The sequence below is a fragment of the Antedon mediterranea genome, chromosome 9, assembly GCF_964355755.1.
Source record: "Antedon mediterranea chromosome 9, ecAntMedi1.1, whole genome shotgun sequence".
Taxonomy (NCBI): Eukaryota; Metazoa; Echinodermata; class Crinoidea; order Comatulida; family Antedonidae; genus Antedon; species Antedon mediterranea.
Genome location: NC_092678.1, coordinates 9,189,598 through 9,208,352, shown reverse-complemented (window position 1 = coordinate 9,208,352; position 18,755 = coordinate 9,189,598). Strand labels below are relative to the sequence as shown.

Sequence of the window (18,755 nt, the reverse complement as noted above, 5' to 3'; positions counted from 1 at the left end):
GAACTTCGTAACAGTAACGAAACGAACGCGTTCATCCGTGTCTATTGTATTTGGCGGTCAACTATGAGGTGCTACCGATGCATATATTTGGTCAAATAAATCACTATAACATTTCAAAATAAATAACGCGTTTGTTACTCAGTCAACTGCTCTCACAGCATTTATTTGGTCAAATAAAATTAGAAATTCTTTTTGTACACATAACACGCACTATAACATAACACGCACTATAACATTTAAAATTGAATAAAACTTAAAGCAACTATTTTCTTTGGTTGATAATTTGTTCGTCCTTTTTTTTAATGAAACCATAGAATTGGCTACGGTCATTCCAGTAATCCGACATGCCTTCTGTCAGTGATGATATTCTGTTTAATGCATATTCTTCCGGCAAAAGTCGATTATCATTTTAAAATTCGTTAGGCTTTCGTACTTTAAAAAAAGAGTAGAATCATAGAAGAGGGATGTGGCAAGAACAGAAAGTATTATGGTGTATTTTATATCGCATAGAATCAGCAATAATAATAATAATTATTATCGTCATGTTAAGTTAAAAATGATTGTGTTATAATTGTAGTTTTTAGTCAAGACTTTCATCTCACATTTTCTGTCTACGTCATCTGGAGAAAAATGTACGACATCTTCAAAAAATTGTTACAAAAAAATAAACCAATCGATTGCGCGATTTCTTTCATTACGGCCGGTTATTTTGTTTTAATCATGTTTCGTATGGCAAAAACAGTACATAACATAACAAAACATACAATAAAAGTAAACGTGGAAGTTTATCATACAAAAGGGGTAAAATGGCTTGTTGGTTTCACGATCCTTTATCTTGTCAATCAGGTCGGCTACTTTTAATGTTTTCCAGTCAGTTGCTAATTTTAATATATTATTAGAATTTGATTTTGGCGGCAAAATAGCGTATTTTAACAAAATCAGGATTTTTTGGAAGTCATGTTCGTCTTCGCATCCAATAAAACCTTGTTTTGAAAAAATAACCTTTATTAATTCTGTGCGTAATATTCTTTTGTATTTTTGTACCAATTCTTTGAAGATGTCTTTGTACATTTTCTCCAGATTGCGTAAACGAATTTTAAATGATAATCAACTTTCGGAAGAATAATTACATGAAAATCGAAAATGATAACATTTGAATTGTTTTGAATAAATATTGTGGGTACAATTTTATATGATCAAAAGACACACGCATTATTAAACAGAATACCATCACTGACAGAAGGGCGTGTCGGATTTACTGAAATGACCGTACTTATAGTCAGTTCTATGGTTTCATTAAAAAAAAGACAAAAAAAAGTGTGTGAACATTGTATAGTTTTATTTATTATTAAATGTTATAGTGTACAGAAAAGAATTTCTGATTTTATTTGACCAAATAAATGCTGTGAGAGCAGTTGACTGAGTAACAAATAAGTTAATTATTTTAAAATATATAATTCACAATTACAATATAATTCCCTTAGTATAACATCAATATTGATCGCTTCTTTTTCCATTCTATTATTTTACATCACTTTTAACCTGAAATATCATTTTTCTATCTTCGATGTCATCTCGTTTAAATGATTAAATTTTTTATCTAATGTAATTTTTATTAAGATTTTAATCAGCCTGTTAGTTGCGATGATTCGCTGTTGGTCTGGAATGAAATAAATAATAAATGTTAGTGCACACAGAATTTATTTGACCAAATTAGTCCAGATCTTATATTAATATATATTTGCTGATTTTAAGCACTTCACATGAATTTATCAGAATTATGTGTATTTAATATAAAGTTTTATTTTTTTTTTATATATAAAGAAAATTCAATTATCTATCAAATAAGACCATTTTCAAATTATTATGGCGAAAACTTAACTAAATACAGGCAAAAAAGTGTATTTTTACTTGTGTGAACAGCGCCCCCAATCTTCATTTTTTCCCAAAAAATACCACATTTATATGTGGTTTCATAAACTTAACAAGTTATAACTTTGTTTTAAAGATTTGTATAAACTAAATGAAATAGTGTCAAATTATTTGGAAGATGCATATTACTATTCGTTCTTATGGAAAAGTGTGTCCACAAATGACTGGAAGTATGATTTTTGGCATTTTTCACTTTTTTTTATGCCGGTCTAATATTATTTAGATCATTCAGGTATAAATCTACAGTACATGTGTAATATGATGGATGAATTTGTCGATTTTTATTCTTAAAAGTTAACGAAAATGTATAAACTTGTATAAATAGTAATATCGAACACCATTGTCCAATGCTTGCTTGATATACTGATATGTTCGAATGTTGCAGAAGGGCAGCCAATAATAAACAAATGAATTAATGGTATAACAAATCCATTCATGCAGTCAAATTAAACAAGAAATATTTCTTAACCCAAAACGCATAATTGTGCAATTGAAATTGAAAGATGATGTCTAAATAATATTACTTTATTATACTAAACAGACTCAATTTCTGTCACTTTAATTTATTTTATTGCTAAGATCAAGTCTGGGGGTCACTTCATCAAGCCTAGATGCTTCAAGTGTCAACAAATTGTATTCTATTACAACCAAAAACTCTACTATTACTGTATATGGACTGTTTTGATATACAGTGAAAAACAGTATTATATATATCGGTCTAGATTGACAGTCAAATGGGACAGAAAATAATAATGTTTTGATTATTTGACAGTGAATTATTATAATACTGGCCTATGTTGACAGCAAGAAAAAAGTCATTATTTATTGAACAAGATTTTACAGATTACTGTCTACATGCATCTATATAATACTGTATTATCAGCAAATTCTTTCATAGACTCTCTTCTCTCAGATGTGCTTTGGGGTTTGTAATTTTAGCATGACCCGTCCTAGTTTACAAAGTACCAAAAACGTCAGCCTCTAGAACTATAACTGCTGCTTGCTTTAGCTTCTGAATAAAGTAATCCTCTTGGGACGTACCCGGCTAAAGCAGCAGCGTGAAAACATTCTATACCATATTTAAAACGACCGACAAACCAATAACGAAGTGGATCAGAGAGTCCATTTTTGCCCCGGGATAAAGTTCCACAAGATCGAAGAATATACCTACAAGGATAATAATGGCATCCGTGTCTACTGTTCATCATCTGTATGACAACCAGTACCATACCAGTGTCACTAGACTGAGACAATATCTTTTTTCAATAAAGGCACGAACAATGGGCAAACCTCCCCCAATAAAGGTAAGAACAGTTTTTAGATGCATTCAAAATACATCTCTCTAATCCACTTTTTTTTTACTCTTTTGTGGCGCAAACACCACTTTTATTCACATTCATATTATCTCATGTCATTACATAAAATCATATTATTTAAAACATTTTTGTTAATTCTAAATTCTAGCATATTGCTTTTAAATGAATTCCATAACGATTTACCCACTGGCTTATTTAATGCTGATTACATTTTTATTCTATAAATAGTGAAGGCTGCAAATGTGTAAATATAATCTACTAGCTTATCTCCCGTTCCTAGTATTAATTGCTTAAAGGATATATTATTGTGGTTTAAACTTACAAAGATACTAAGCATTTTCCTCCTCCAAAATGTTTGAATAAATCTACAACTAAAAAAACAAATGATTTTTATTTTCAATTTCTCCACATTTGTCGCACGTTTGTGTTTCTTTAACTTTCCACTGATAAAGTCGTTTGTTGGTAGGCAGTATTCTATGTAACATCTTATAATTGAATTGTGCTAGTTTCTTATCCTTCATTTTACATACTTTCCGTAACCAAGATGTTTTCCAATCTATGTTGTTATCATTGGAGTACTCTTCCTATTTTAGTTGCGACATTGGAATAATGAAATGTTCTTTCACAAACCATGAGTATATTAGTTTGGTAGTATTAATCTCATATTTGGTCCCAACTAACTCATTATTATCATCACATTTGAAAATATCTGCATCCTTAATAATACGTTTCCACTGAATTGGTATTGCCTTAATAATGCACACATTTAATTTAACCAGTTTGTTTTACATTGTAGTTTCACCAGTATTTCGTTTGATGTTAAAAAAGTGTTCTTATTAACAATGTCTTCAATACCTAAACTTCTGTAAAATTATGGTAACATAAATTAACATCAATTTTAAAATTGAAAGTAGGTAGTCGATTAACAAAGATATCATTCCTTAAAACTAAGATATATTCCTGTCATATTTAATGTATTCCCGATTGAATCTAAACGGCCTCACTTTATTAAGGGTAATAACTTCACCGAAGCAGGATAAATAGGCTAGCGATAGAGAAGAATAAGCAACAACTTTTGCCTAATTTTTTTTTATTAACGAACGCCCAATCGCTGATCAATAAGCGTGATGAATTTCATCTGTTGATGAATAAGGAATCGGTTAATGTTGGTATAATTACTGAGAGCTGGTTTCCACCACCCACCATCAAGACCTGGTTATGCCCTATTCTCCAAATGTCATGAAGATCGACGTGGGGTGGAGTAGCAATCCACACCAAATAAAAGATGGCCTCAATGCTCAAGAACTTATGGTTGCAGCCCCCCACCCTCTGGAGATTCTTTGGGTCAGACTTAGAGGCACCAGACTACATAGAGGACTATTGCAAATTGTAGTGTGTGGTATATATATAGTCACAGATTCACCACATCAACAGTTATTGAAAGAAAATATAATCAACACAATTGACGAAATTCGCACACGGTCCCCAGATACCGGATTTTGTATAGCTGGCGATTTCAACCGTATGGTGATTGGTGACATTCTTAAAGGCAGCGATTTCCGTCAAATTGTTAAATTTAACACGGGTAATAATGCTGTTCTTGATCTAATCATCACAAATATGGATGACACGTTTTATACCGCACCATCTGCATCAGCGCATATTGGTATGAGCGATTATGTGTGTGTACTATGGAAACCAAAGATCAGACTGCGGCTCAACTCTACAAAGAACATAGTGGTTCGTCCATTTTATGAATCGAGAAAATGTGAGTTTGGAAGATGGTTATTAACATAGGATTGGCTTGAGGTGATCAATAGCATTTCTACTCAAGACAAAATGGACGCTCTCTATAACATTTTGAACAGTGCAATAGATAAGTATTTTCCTACAAAAAAAGTAAAAATACACTGTGCTGATAGACCCTGGATAACTAATTGCATTAGAGACCCAATAGCTAAGAGGCAGCCCGCTTTTAATACAGGGGGACACTACACTTTTCAAAAAGTTACGAAATAACGTAAAGCGAAAAATTGAAGGTGCCAAAACTAAGTATTTTTCAACTAGAATGAGACGCATACGGCACAAAAGATTTAACATCATCTAAAATTAGTCGAGAGCTAAATATTAATGTTACAGACATATCCGCCTCTGATCACATATGTATCGCTAATGCAATTAATTCCCAGTTTGCTAGCATTAATGATGACATACCCCCACTAGACTATTGTATTTTACCGGCATATTTGCCATGTAACAGTCCTGCACCACAAGTTAAAGAATGGGAGGTTTATAATAAGTTAAGAAAAACCAACCCACATAAATCAGTAGGACCTGATAAAATACCACCCTTAACTCTTAAAAAGTTTGCTCTTGAGTTAAGTGAACCCCTTACTAATATTTTAAATTGCTCATTTAGGGAAGGAAGTCTCCCCTCCCAATGGAAATCAGCTGTGACTGTTCCTATCCCCAAGGTACACCCACTAAAAATTGGTAAGTTATGACCTATCTCGTTAACATCTGCCTTTGCAAAAGTGGCAGAACAATTTGTTTGTGAGTGGGTGGTATCTGATATCCAGAATAAATTAGATGTAAGACAGTATGGCAATGTCAAAGGGGCATCAACTAGCCACTACTTAGTTCGTCTTGTTCATGATATGTGTGCTGCAGCTGAGGAAGCTCATAACATCGGGACGGTTGTCCTTACGGACTTCACTAAGGCCTTTGATCGAATTGAACACAACACCTTAATCAATAAAATCATCGACATTGGAGTCCGTGGGTCAATCGTCCCTAGGATTTGCAGCTTCCTCAGCTGCAGAGAACAATGTGTAAAATATAACAACTCCCTATCAAGTGCTATCACGTTAAAAGCTGGTGTCCCCCAGGGGACTAAACTTTGTCCCATTGCATTTCCAATTATGATCAATGACGCTGTTAAGGGTGCTAAAACAAAAGCTTTAAAATACGTTGATGACCTATCTGTTTATGAAAATCATAAGATCACACATAAGATTTCACATTTGTGTGTTCAACAGCCCATCTTAAATTTGAAGTTCATTCCAATAATTATACTTTACCTTTAAATGTTAAATTAAGTAAATGGACCGTGGATACTGATGATCTTTGTTCATTATGTAAATGTGGAAATATAGAAGACATGTCTCACTTTTTATTAAGTTGTGATGCATTGCAATGTGTAAGAAATGAACAACTAAATATACTTAAGCAAGATTTAATTAATTAGCTAGATGTTTGGGAAATATTCTGCATAATGTGCTAAAATGTTATACGTTCTGGGAAATGATACAGGCCCTGTTTCCGCTGCCAAGAAAATACCATATTTAATATACGGTACTTTTTTTTTAAATTTTTGCCAGCAGAAACTGCGCTCATAAAATATACCGTATTTTGTATACCGTATTTTCCCCACAAAATTTGTGAATAAAATACGGTATTTACACCGTATTTATACCGGTTTTTTTTTAACCTGACTGATCAACATCATGTTTTTATTTTCTGTCACTGTCAGCTGTTTTACACACGTGTATAGATATATTCGGCGAAAATGTGGAGCGAAGACGTCAAAGTATTTACTATATAAATCTGTGTGGGGAGGGAGGCCAACTAAAAGGTAATAAAAGGGACAACCACATTTATAAAGACATTTCTAAAAAATAAAATAGGAGTACGGAATAGACTTGTCTTCGAAGCAAGTAAACTCAAAGCTGAAGAACCTGCGAACGCAGTACAACATTGCAAAAGATAATAACTCAGAGAGGGAAGGAATTTCATGTCCTCATTACGATGGTTTCTGTGCTCTCACAACATCTCTATCACTAGGGCTGGGCTATTGAAAGTGAGGCGTAAAACTTCCTTTATTGCGATTGCGATTATTTAAATGAATGGCAATTTCGGTAAAAAACGATGAATTTTAACACGACCACCCAAGAAGTATTGTTAGCAGAAATGGGGTACTAAAAAATACGGTATAAAAAATACCGTATTTTTATACCATATTTTGAGCAGTTGTAGCAGAAACAGGCCCACGCTCTCCCTCAGCAATAATACAATGTGTTTTGACAAATTTTGTAAAACATATCTTACAATAAAATACGAATAGAAATCCAACTCGCAGATAGCCTGTGAATATTTTGTCTGGTTGCGGTATAGAGTGTATTATATTTTTAGGGTATTTTCAGTTATTATTATTTATTGTTGTTATTATTATTTTCAGTTCTTCACTATTAGGCCTACTGTTGTCAATTGTTATTTTAATTTATTACTACTTAATTTTTGGTAATGTATTGTATATCTCAGACACCGACTACGACAGCGATCGTGTTGGTTGGTTAATTGTTATTTTTTAATCTGTTGTATTGGTTTTGTATCTGTTTGTTGTCTATATATTTATTTTAAGAACGCATTATGTATGAACGTGTGCCACCGCTGTAAAGGTGTAGTTTCAATAAATAGTATTGTTATTATTATATGCCGGATTAGTCGAACCGTCGTCTGTGATTGGTCATCTCACTTGCGTTGCGCTTACGTCCTTGCGTTGGGGTCCTACTTGGAACCAATTGATATTGAAGAGGCTGCTGTCAGGACGTCATGACTCAATGACCTTACTTCTACATATTTATTTTCCATAATATTGATTTTATATTGTGATTTTATTTTCTTGATAATCCCCTGAATCAGTGTGAATGAGACTAGCCTATTGTTAATTTTTCTCACGTATTTTCGAGTTGATGATATTGAATTCTATAATTAATATTTTAAGTAGATCGCCTTGAATTGTTGAACCTTTATGAATTGACTAAACTAAACTGGGGGCGTTACGGTAGGCCTCGTTGAATAAAGAATGTTTATGAGATTAAATATGGGAAGAATACAGTTCCCATGAATTGTCACATCTTTTTTTCTACAAAATGGTATGACCAACTTAAATAAAATGTTCTATTATTACATTAATCAATTTAGTTTCTAAATAATGTAAGTATATAGACTAATCCAGATTTAAGAAAAATGAAATGCTGTAGGTATTTCGTGTTTAAAACGAATCAACATGTGTTTAGGGTAATTTCGGGGTGCGGAATTGAAATCTCAGGTTCAATATACGGTATATTTACCCTAGAAAATGTGGAAAAAAATGGCCGCCATGACTTATGTGACAACAGGTTAATTTTAAATCAAGTCATTAGACAAAATATATTTTAAATGACGGTCATCTTGAATTCAACATGGCGGCTGAAATAAAATATTTTCAACTTGAATAACAATATATTTGGAATCCTTAGTATCACAAACATAGGTATAGACACCATTTTTAACCTGCCAAGTCTCGTAAAAGTCAAGCTATAAGCCAATACGTTTAAAATGGCAGCCATCTTGGATTTCAACATGGCGGCTGAAATAGAAAATTTACAACTATAATAACAATAAATATATTTGGAATCCTCGGTATCAGAAACATGGGTATAGACACTATTTCATTTTTCTCAAATCTGGACTACAAATTTAATTTATTTAAAAATGATAATAGGCCTAAGAACGACGATTGCGATGACGAGAACAAGAATAAGAATATTTTAAATACTGGTAGTTTAGAGATAAAATTTCATTACAGGTAGGCCTATCTATTATATTTTAATCGACGTTATAGTCAAATTATAATTTTCTTTAGAAGTGTACATTTTCAGAATAGGTATCAGAATTTAATCACGAACAATTCGATCCAGAACAACTCCAGTATTAAAAAAATCCGGGGCATTCGACGACATGGGGTTAATTTTATTGAAATGTGGGCTTAAGTAGTGTTACCTGTATTGACAAATATTAATAAAGGTTACAGCAATCAATGGCTATACCGTCACTAATCTGGTTTGAAGAACCAATGCATTTGATATGTAACAATATTATGCAAACAACTATGCGTATTTTAATCGAAGTATCCTCTTGAACAGGTGGTTGCGTGCATAGTAATCATAGGTGAATTAACATATTAAACAGACAATTTTGTTAGCGTAGCACTCTAAATATTATCAACATTTAAAAAGGCTTCTATAACCTATTTTATTTTATATTGATTTTTTAATTTAAGCAAACACTTGCTAAATCGTTTTATCCCTATGATAAATATAATGATAAATTTTAAATTATGTTAATTTACATGTTGGATAAATATATAACAAAATAGGGGAAATTAAATTCGAAAGATCGGTTACGATCGATCCAAATGCAATGTTTTGATTTGATGTTTTTCTTTTATGAGATGCATTACATACATCGAGCTAGTTAAACGTTTTATCCGGGATCATAAAGATTTGTTCCAACTCTGCTTTCATACATTATTACTCAAAAGGATGCTATTTTTGTTGTTGTAGATCCCTGGATGTTCAATCGTGAAATTAAGTACGATGCGGTATTAGCTCAGTAATGTATGTTGTGTAAATTCATCCGTAGAAACGCTATTGGCTGCTCGTTTCAGACGGTTGCACTGACCAATTAAAAAACGTGAAGACAGTCCGTTCATCATCATAAATCGGTAGGCGATCGGTGTTGTAGTGTGTGTGTATATGAAGCATGAATTTACAAAATGAATCGCATTCCATAGTTATTTCAGCTAAAACGGATACTATACACTGGGCAACTATGTCTGGAGTAAATACCACGCAGGAGAGCTCCTCTGAACTTTGTAACGATGCTATACTTGGCTTAGAAGTATGGGGTATTGTACGCACATCTTTGATAGTGCTTCTAAGTTTCGCAACATGTATAACAAATTGTGTTGTTCTTGTAGTTCTTCGTCTAAATGATGGACTTCATTCTGTTTCTAGCACATTTACTTCGGGAGTTGCTATTGCGGATTTATTTATTGGATTAATTATAATCCCGCCAAATATACTGGACACATCTTACCCACATTTTTGGAATAATTCGCAACCAATTTATTACTTATGGGTAACGTTGGATTATTTTCTTTCAATTACAAGCATTCTAAGCATGATTTTGTTAAATTTAGACCGATTTTGGTCCATTACTTATCCGATCAAATATATTCGCTTACGTACAAAACGGCATGCTATAATGATGATAGCGATTATTTGGGGAATTGTTTTTGTTATTGTCACACCATTTGCAGCCACCTGGAAATATGTGTATGCAGGTGGTGGTGAAACCATGACTGCGCGCTCAGATTTTGTAAGGTATGGTGCAGCTTCTTGGTATTTCGCAACTGGTTCAGTTTTTGTGTTTATCATACCATTGTGCATAACTTGTGGAATGTATTTTCATATTATCAAAGCTATTCAAAAACGGTCAACAATGGCGATAGGCCGAATGAGCGCTGGTAGCATGGCCTCTAAAAACTCGAAAAAGGATAGTGATAATGCGTATAGTTTAGTAAGTCAGAGTGACTTATGGCATTTACAGTCATTGTATGACGATACTGTCAATAGCCCTTCACATTCATCTACTCTGTGGAATTGCCGCTACGCAGGTAACACCCGGACTGTTCGATGTTATGCTAGCATTGACGAAGAGGCAGAAAGTGACGGGAACGTCAAACAACCAACGCCAAGTTCATTCGAAAAAGAAAATGACGAGTTGTCGTCACTTTTCGAAGGTTTAACCAGAAATCATAAACTTGAAACCAATGTAGGTAGTTCTTCTACCTCTGGTATCTCTAAAGAGCCGTCTGGATGTGTAGAGGCTGCCACAATGGAAGTGACGGATATTGAAACCTCTATTACGCAGGTGAAACATGAAATGGTAAACGCAAGCATTCTTAATCAAACAGAAAGCAGTTGCCAACGATGTGAAACTGACGGATCAATCGGTATCGTATTTAATACGATCGAAAGTGATAAAGAACAAAAGATAAAAATCAACAATTCTCCAATAAAAAACGGTGATGTACAGAGTAATCATACTGAAACACAAAAACGTGCAAGTCACAGATATCTAACACGCCAGGGCCTAAGTGACAGCTGCCTACCGCGTAATGGCCATACGACACGGCGAATGCGTGGCAAATTATCAGTGCCACAGGCAAATGACGGTCACCCATTACAAATTAAAACGACGAGCGCAGGATTACGATCAAGTGCCTCAAGCCCTCATAGACTTTGCCAGCTACCCAGTACAACGTCACTGCCGAACTATGCCTCACTAAATGGGCATGCCATTTGTATAGGAAATAAACGACGAGATATCAAGCGTAATGGAGAATACTCCGGAAGTAACCCTTCTTTCCGTGGTTCAACAGGTTCGGTTCGTGCACGATTACGTCATTCATTGACAGGACTCAGTGGTCGTGGAAGTAAAGTCCTTTTGATTTTGAAACGAGCTCAGAAAGCGGCAAAGCAGCTAGGTGTAATTCTAACGTGTTTTCTAATATGCTGGATGCCATACTTTGCGCAAGTTATAGTATACGCAATCTGCCCGAACTGCACGAAGCCTAAACTGATGACGGTTGCTGTTTATATGGGTTACGCACATTCCCTCTGTAACCCCATTCTTTATATAACGTTTAATTTACGTTTTCGGAAGGCTTTTCAAAAGTTAATTTGCCCTTGTTTTACACCCCGAAAATGGTATCACAAACACGCATTACGCCATGGCTCACGTGAACATCAGTTAAGTCGTTTGTATTCTGAAGCTCAACTATAAGGCGCCTCCAAAGCATACAATAGATATTCATATTTTAAAATTATTATGATAAATAGTATACAGTTATAGTGTCTTCGTTCGACGTTGTGTGTTTTATATTAACATGCTTTTAATTTTGCCCTTGGCGTTATCTCAAGTGAAGTGATATTGAACGAAAATGTCTAACGGAGGATTAGAAAGGACTTTAAAAGAATAACAATCTACTCGTAGAAAACTAAATTTGGCTCGTATGTATAAAGCTACGCTGACCTATTCAGCACTCATGTCGGCATTATGATGCTCGGTACACTATATACCTATGAAGGGTAATGTGTACCTATATTTTGTGCTGTTCAGACCTTTACATTTGCGATTGGATCAATAATATTTGTCCAATTCTGGAATAATGTTTTATATGTGTTTATATAAAGTACCGTAATATTGCTTTATAAAATGTGTGCATAGACTGATTAAATTATTACACGGTGGTATGCAGCAAGACTAGATCGCAAAAATTGAAATTATACCATTTTGATGATAATTGAATAGGCTTACTACATCGTACCTCCTCGGATGTTTAAAATGCTGATGAACCTAATAAAATGTGAGTATTGATAATAAGTGTTGTTGTACAAGCGTCACAGCCATTGTGCATCCAGAAAAAACGTAAGGCTTAATACGTGTGACGTGTGTTTGAAGACAAATGCCACGTTTCAATTTGTTCCATTGTGACGTGGTAAGCAATTACAGAAAAGACATTGTCAAAATCATAATTAAAATAATTTATTACATTTATACACCTTTTCATGTATGCTTGTAATTATGAACAATTTTTCAAAATATTTCATAGAATCAAATTGACATATTAGGTTTATATAAAGGTCAAGTCTATATATTTGAATGATTATAATTGATATTGTAACTAACATAGGTTGTAGTTTAATATCTATGCAATATAGAAACTTTAGATTTAGATGAGAAATAGGCCTTAAGGTTAACAAATTGTAAGTTTGTTTTTTTTTGGTGATTTTGATTCAGTAGGTATAATGCTGACAAATATATCTAAAAGGGGACGCGAGTTTTAACCCAGAAGTCGCCTCATTTGTAAATTATGTATATTGGCTATTTTTGTTTAAAGATAATAAAAATAAAGAAATAAAATTGCTCATATGTAGGAAATTTGTTTCTAAACATTGATTTATGATAAATTAAGTGTATAGACCAATGTTTCGAAGGTGAGAGAATATCACATCACTGAATGCATACGTTAAATTAAATATGCGAATGAGTGGCAGACGTTAAAATATTTGGAACCTATAAATTTGATACATTCAGGTACAATTATGAGGTGATTGAATTTTTGCAAACAAGTTTTTGATTTTCCCGGAATATTGTTATCGATATCAATTCAGAACAAGGAAACATTGCAACTTTTATTTGCAAATTTTAGGTTAAATATGCAAATAAGTGGCCGTCGTTACAGAGTATAATATTTACATGGTTAATTATATGCAGACATGTAAACATGCATCATCGCTAAGGAAGTGATAACCTATTCAAAGTCAGATCTTCATTTTTTTTAATCTTGAAAACATTAAACTCATTAAATGCTATGCATTTGAAAATTTAACCTTTTTCATTTTTTACAGCTAATTATGCAAATAAGATGAATACTTGGTTGAAACTCGCGTCCCATTTTGGATATGTCATTCAGCATCAGCAATAAAACAAACCTTTGGAGCTTGTTTGACTGGATAGTGTAATTCTGCTCGACCCGTGTCAGTGTTCCTACATATAACTTTTGGAGCTTCAGTTGTGTTTTACGAGTGTAGGCCTATAGTTGCTTACAATCAAGGAAATGGAAATTGCTACTTGTTATAATTAAGTGTCATGCAGGTTTCCTAAATTATATATATAGGCCTATATATAGTATAGGAATTGTATAATAATAATAATATAATCTATTATTCTAACAAGTCAGAATAAATTCCAACTTTAAAAACTTTAAAGTTAGAATTTATTCTAATGTTTAGGCCTCCACTGATTGTGAGGGTGGTTGTTGTATGAAAGAATGTATCTGGTGGGTGAAAATCTGTGATAATACCTTATATGGCTCTGTGGTTTAGTGGTATGATACTCGCCCTGCAGGTTCGAATCCCGCCAGAGACATTTTTCATACAACTTAAAAATACGGAACTTTCGCCAATGAGCTATGCTCGACGCGATTATGAGATCATTTTCCGAATATGAGCACCGTTTCTATAATTTTACAGTGGTGTTGTTTATCAGGCTACAGTAACAACAAATGGTGATGATAAAGTTGAAACATGTCGGACTAACCGAAAACACATTTAAATGTAGATATAACGCACATAATAGTTCATTCCGTAATGTTAAATACAAAAACAGCACAACACTTAGCCAGTACATCTGGAAGCTAAAAGATGATAACATAAAGTTTCAATATTAACCACCATTTTAGCTTTTTTTAGTTCCATTCCAAAATTGTTTATATCTCTACCAAGCTACCTTCTTTGTTTTCTACTCTTATTCAGTCTCCACCCACCATTCAACACGCTGTTTCTATTGTTATAACTCTTTTATTCCTGTCCACCCAGGCAGCACTTGCCAGCTCTTATGCTATGACTTTATCCAAATTCCCTCACTTGCACTGATGATGAAGGGCTAGTGTTGCCCGAAAGCTCTGCTAACTTTTCTGGCTGTTTACTTTATCGTTTTGATTTAGCTTTTCGCGCTTTTTTTGTATCTCCATTGAGATCCAGCCACTGATACCCACAGCATTGTCATTTTTTTCAGTAATTTGCCTTTGGATTTATATTATATATGTATATGTATATATGTCGAAATACTGAATCCTAAATGACAATGGCGAGGATTTCTTTATGTATTATTGTTTATTTATTTATACTGTTTATTTACTACTCGTACATTACCTAAAAACATATCAAATGTTGTTTGGCATCTATTAATTGTATGTACTTACATCTTTGTAGTCACATTTTAAAAATTTCATTTAAAAAATTAAAATTTTCAAATACACTAAAAATTACACGTGTTATTAACATTTTTGTTTAAAGGTTACAAAAGGCCATATATGGCTGGCAGCTGCGTGTTCAAATTTAAGATAATGTTTACCGACCGACCAACCGACATGGTGAGCAATAGAGTCGCGTTGCAGGCGACTGAAAACAATTTTGATTTTTCACTCCAAAAATAAAGTTGTTAATAACGAGGTAATTTAACGTTATAATTATATCTAAGTAAACAAATATCTGTGTTAAATATGTTGGTATTATTTATTAGGGATTCTTAATCATGTTTGTGAAAATGATCTGGTATTCTTTTTCAATGAAGACATTTCCCCGTTGGGAATTCGTATCAATTTTTCTTTACGAAAAAATAATGTTTTTTTAATTACAGATTTCTAGACCTGTAACAATTAACTGAGTTATATGTTCTTACATTTGATATAAGATCTATATCACGAAAGAACGCCTCATTCAATGTCTGAATGCTTTTCACCTATTACCCATCCTTGTACAAAGCTAAATAAAAAGTAAAATTATGCTTTACCTAAAATCGTATTAATTTAGGTTTACTGGTACCAAATCCTGGAATGATGTTCTATTTGAAAAATTTCTTGTAGGAAAAGTTTTGTTACAGAAGTCAATGTTTTTTTATTTAAACATGTATACAATTATAAACAATTATATATTTATTATGTACTATATTTTTATTTATTATTTTGTTTGTTTTATTACTGGTGCATCCAAACAATTTCTACAAACAATCCTTGATTTAACAATATGAATCTTTGTTGGTGTTGAGCTTCGAATAGTTTTATAAACTACACCTTATACCGTAATGTAGATATTGTTCTCTTGTTATTAAGATAGATAGACCTATACAATCATAGAAAGTTTAATGTTTTCATTAGACATTGTATTATTGGTTTTGTAAAACAATGCCTATTTATCATATTACAACTGGAGGTCATTTGAAATTGTTTTGTATTTCTTAAACACCACACACTAGTTTGACAAAATATGGTAATGATAAGTGATATGCCCAAATATGGTAATGATATGCTCAAATATTGGCTCATCACATTTTTTTGTCACATAAAGTTTAATATTAATTCAACATTTATTAATTTCTATCAATGTAAAGAATACAATAACAAAATAGTAATATATAATAATGAAATAATACAACAATACCATTAGAGGATTTTGTAAGAAGAGCTGTATTGTCACGCAAGATCCATAAACGAAAAGAAAACATGCATTTGTATATAATTATATATTTAAAAGAAAACAAGGTCATGACAAAAAAAGTTTGAAAGTCTAGATTGAATACAAGGATAATAAGTGATTTTTAATTTTTTACGAAAAGTTAAGAGAGGAAGAGTTAACAATACCGGTATCTAATTGATTCCATATTAAAGTTCCAGAAACATAGATCAAGTAAAGTGGCAAGAACTACAATGTTGAACTTATAAAAGGGATAGTTAATTGAAACTTAGGAACTTCTTAGATTATGACCATGATTAAAATCAGCAATGGTAAATAAAGTCATCAGTGTAGACAAGACTTTTAAAAATGTATTGCTACCGACAAACATGTTAACTTTGAAATTACCGAAGCAATACACCCAGCAAGCAAAGATGTCTGCATTACAACTATAAAAAGTGTAATCTTTTACATAGACTGTTTTAAATAGGCCTAACAGGTCACACAGTCAACACCTTTTATAACATTAGTACTTCATTACCATATTGTTGACCGACATGTGATGATTGTACATCAGAGGCAATACATATTTCCTGTTTTCCATACTGTATCTGAAGAAAGCACTGTGATACAGTATATAAACGTTTGTCACATGATTAGGTTAAAGTTTAACCAAAACTTTACATGTGATACTTTGTTTAGGAATATGCCTATGATACTGAGATGTATAAAATTGACTAAAATCAACGGTGCCTGCACAATAATAATTTAAAGATTAATATGACTTTCCATTTGTCACGCAAAGTTAATTAAAGAATGAAATTAAATTAAACACTGGCCTGGTGGTTTTAAAATCTAATTAATAATCCAGTCTGTTTTTTACAATAATTATAATCATTGAATCTTTCATAGGATGAGCTATTCCATACGATATTTGAAAAAATATTATTTTAAAAAAAGCAATTTATTATAAACCTTTGCCAATAATTATCGATATTTCTGTACATATATATTTTCGTGCGACAAACGGTCTTTTTGTGATTTTCTTCTGGTGGTGACACGTCGTGTGTAACTTTTACATGGTAGGTAATGAACGATGTTATTTACTGCAAACTACTGAATTATCGGATGACACTTGCTTGGCATTTGCCGCTTGTGCTTTTACGAGTAATTACATAAATTGCATGATACATTTCGTATCGGCGTTTCCATTAGGACAATGTATGTTATTCTTTTCAAATTAGTTAATCTATACTATAATAGCACTAAGCCAAAATTTGTTCCTCTATCTCCTATTAAACCACAAGTCCGATATTAGCGCCGGGCACCTTTTAATTCCCTTTATCAGTCTATGTTAGAACGGCAAATTTGTACGAAGAAGCTGACCAATTTCTTTGCAACTGCCGAACGCTGATGAATCTCACGGGCGGTAGCCTAAGTACAATACTGTATTCTTGCTTATGTTTCTACCTAATAAACGCCGCTCCTGCCAAACATACGATTGAACACCCTTTTTCCAAACAGCAAATGCAGTGATAACACAAGGCTAGGTTATGTTTCTTACTAATTAATATTCCAAAGCTGCTATATAGGCAATAGCTGAATGCGGGATGATTCGGCCCAGGTGTGACGAGACGATTCTGTCACAACAAATATGGTTCGGGCCCAAAATCGGCAGGACCACAGCCACTGCCAAAATCGGTCCAAGTTTTTCTTCTGTCGATTTTAATTGAATTAATTAAACTATGTCTACGATATGTTTAAGTTGTTTATGGAAAATAGATAATAATAAATAGAATAAAAAAATAAAAATATTTCTTGATATATATATAAGTTATCTTGCCTTGTAAATACTATAGATAAATATATTTTAGCTAAAAACATGACTTAGGTGTTTAGTCACATTACAGCCTTCAACGCTCACATAAACGGGTATGGGACGCTGATATTTTGACTAGAAAAATATCCCATGATATATATAAGCAAGTTATCTTGTCTTGTAAATACTGTAAATAAATGTATTTTAGCTAAAAACATGACTGTTTTTACTGTTCTTCAGTCGGAAATAACATTAACATACTATTATGAAATGCAGTATTACGTCCTATACCAAACATGACGGAAAACAACTGACATAATGATATTCATAATAAAATAATAAACGTCTATTATTTCAATATACCCTCTGTTTTTTTTTACAGTGAGCTAATATTATTTGCGATGACTTTGCAGATTTCTATTGCTTGCTTTTAAAATTAAAACAAAATAGACACTGAAATATAAAGAAGAATACAGTATGTCTATTAACTTTATCTTCCTTTTAATATAAATGCTGTATAATGTACCTTAGTCTATGCACTATACCTCCATTTATGTGTGTATTCTGCATTGTACCAGAGAAGAGTGAACCTGATATTACTGTACTATTTTTCATTCCCGAACCTCACAATCATTATTATTAAGATGTAGTAGGCCTACAACATATTTTTATTAAATGAAGTTTTAAGTGTCCTCCCCGTCACATCTAACCTCGTTTTTCATCACCCCCAGACGTCAGTATATCCCTAATACGCAAAAAAACTAAACAAACAACTCCACCTCC

At 32.9% G+C, this 18,755-nt stretch overlaps 1 protein-coding gene across 1 annotated transcript; it reads left to right on the top strand.

Moving 5' to 3' along the window:
- Nucleotides 1-9,812: 9,812 nt before the first annotated feature.
- LOC140058900 (histamine H1 receptor-like) lies at nt 9,813-12,776 on the top strand. Its single transcript, XM_072104685.1, has one exon. The coding sequence runs from the start codon at nt 9,834-9,836 to the stop codon at nt 11,919-11,921; it is 2,088 nt and encodes a 695-aa protein (XP_071960786.1). The 5' UTR covers nt 9,813-9,833; the 3' UTR covers nt 11,922-12,776.
- Nucleotides 12,777-18,755: the final 5,979 nt, after the last annotated feature.

Excerpts from the sequence above, each read along its gene's own strand:
- LOC140058900 (XM_072104685.1), top strand. The coding sequence starts at position 9,834 with ATGAATTTACAAAATGAATCGCATTCCATAGTTATTTCAGCTAAAACG.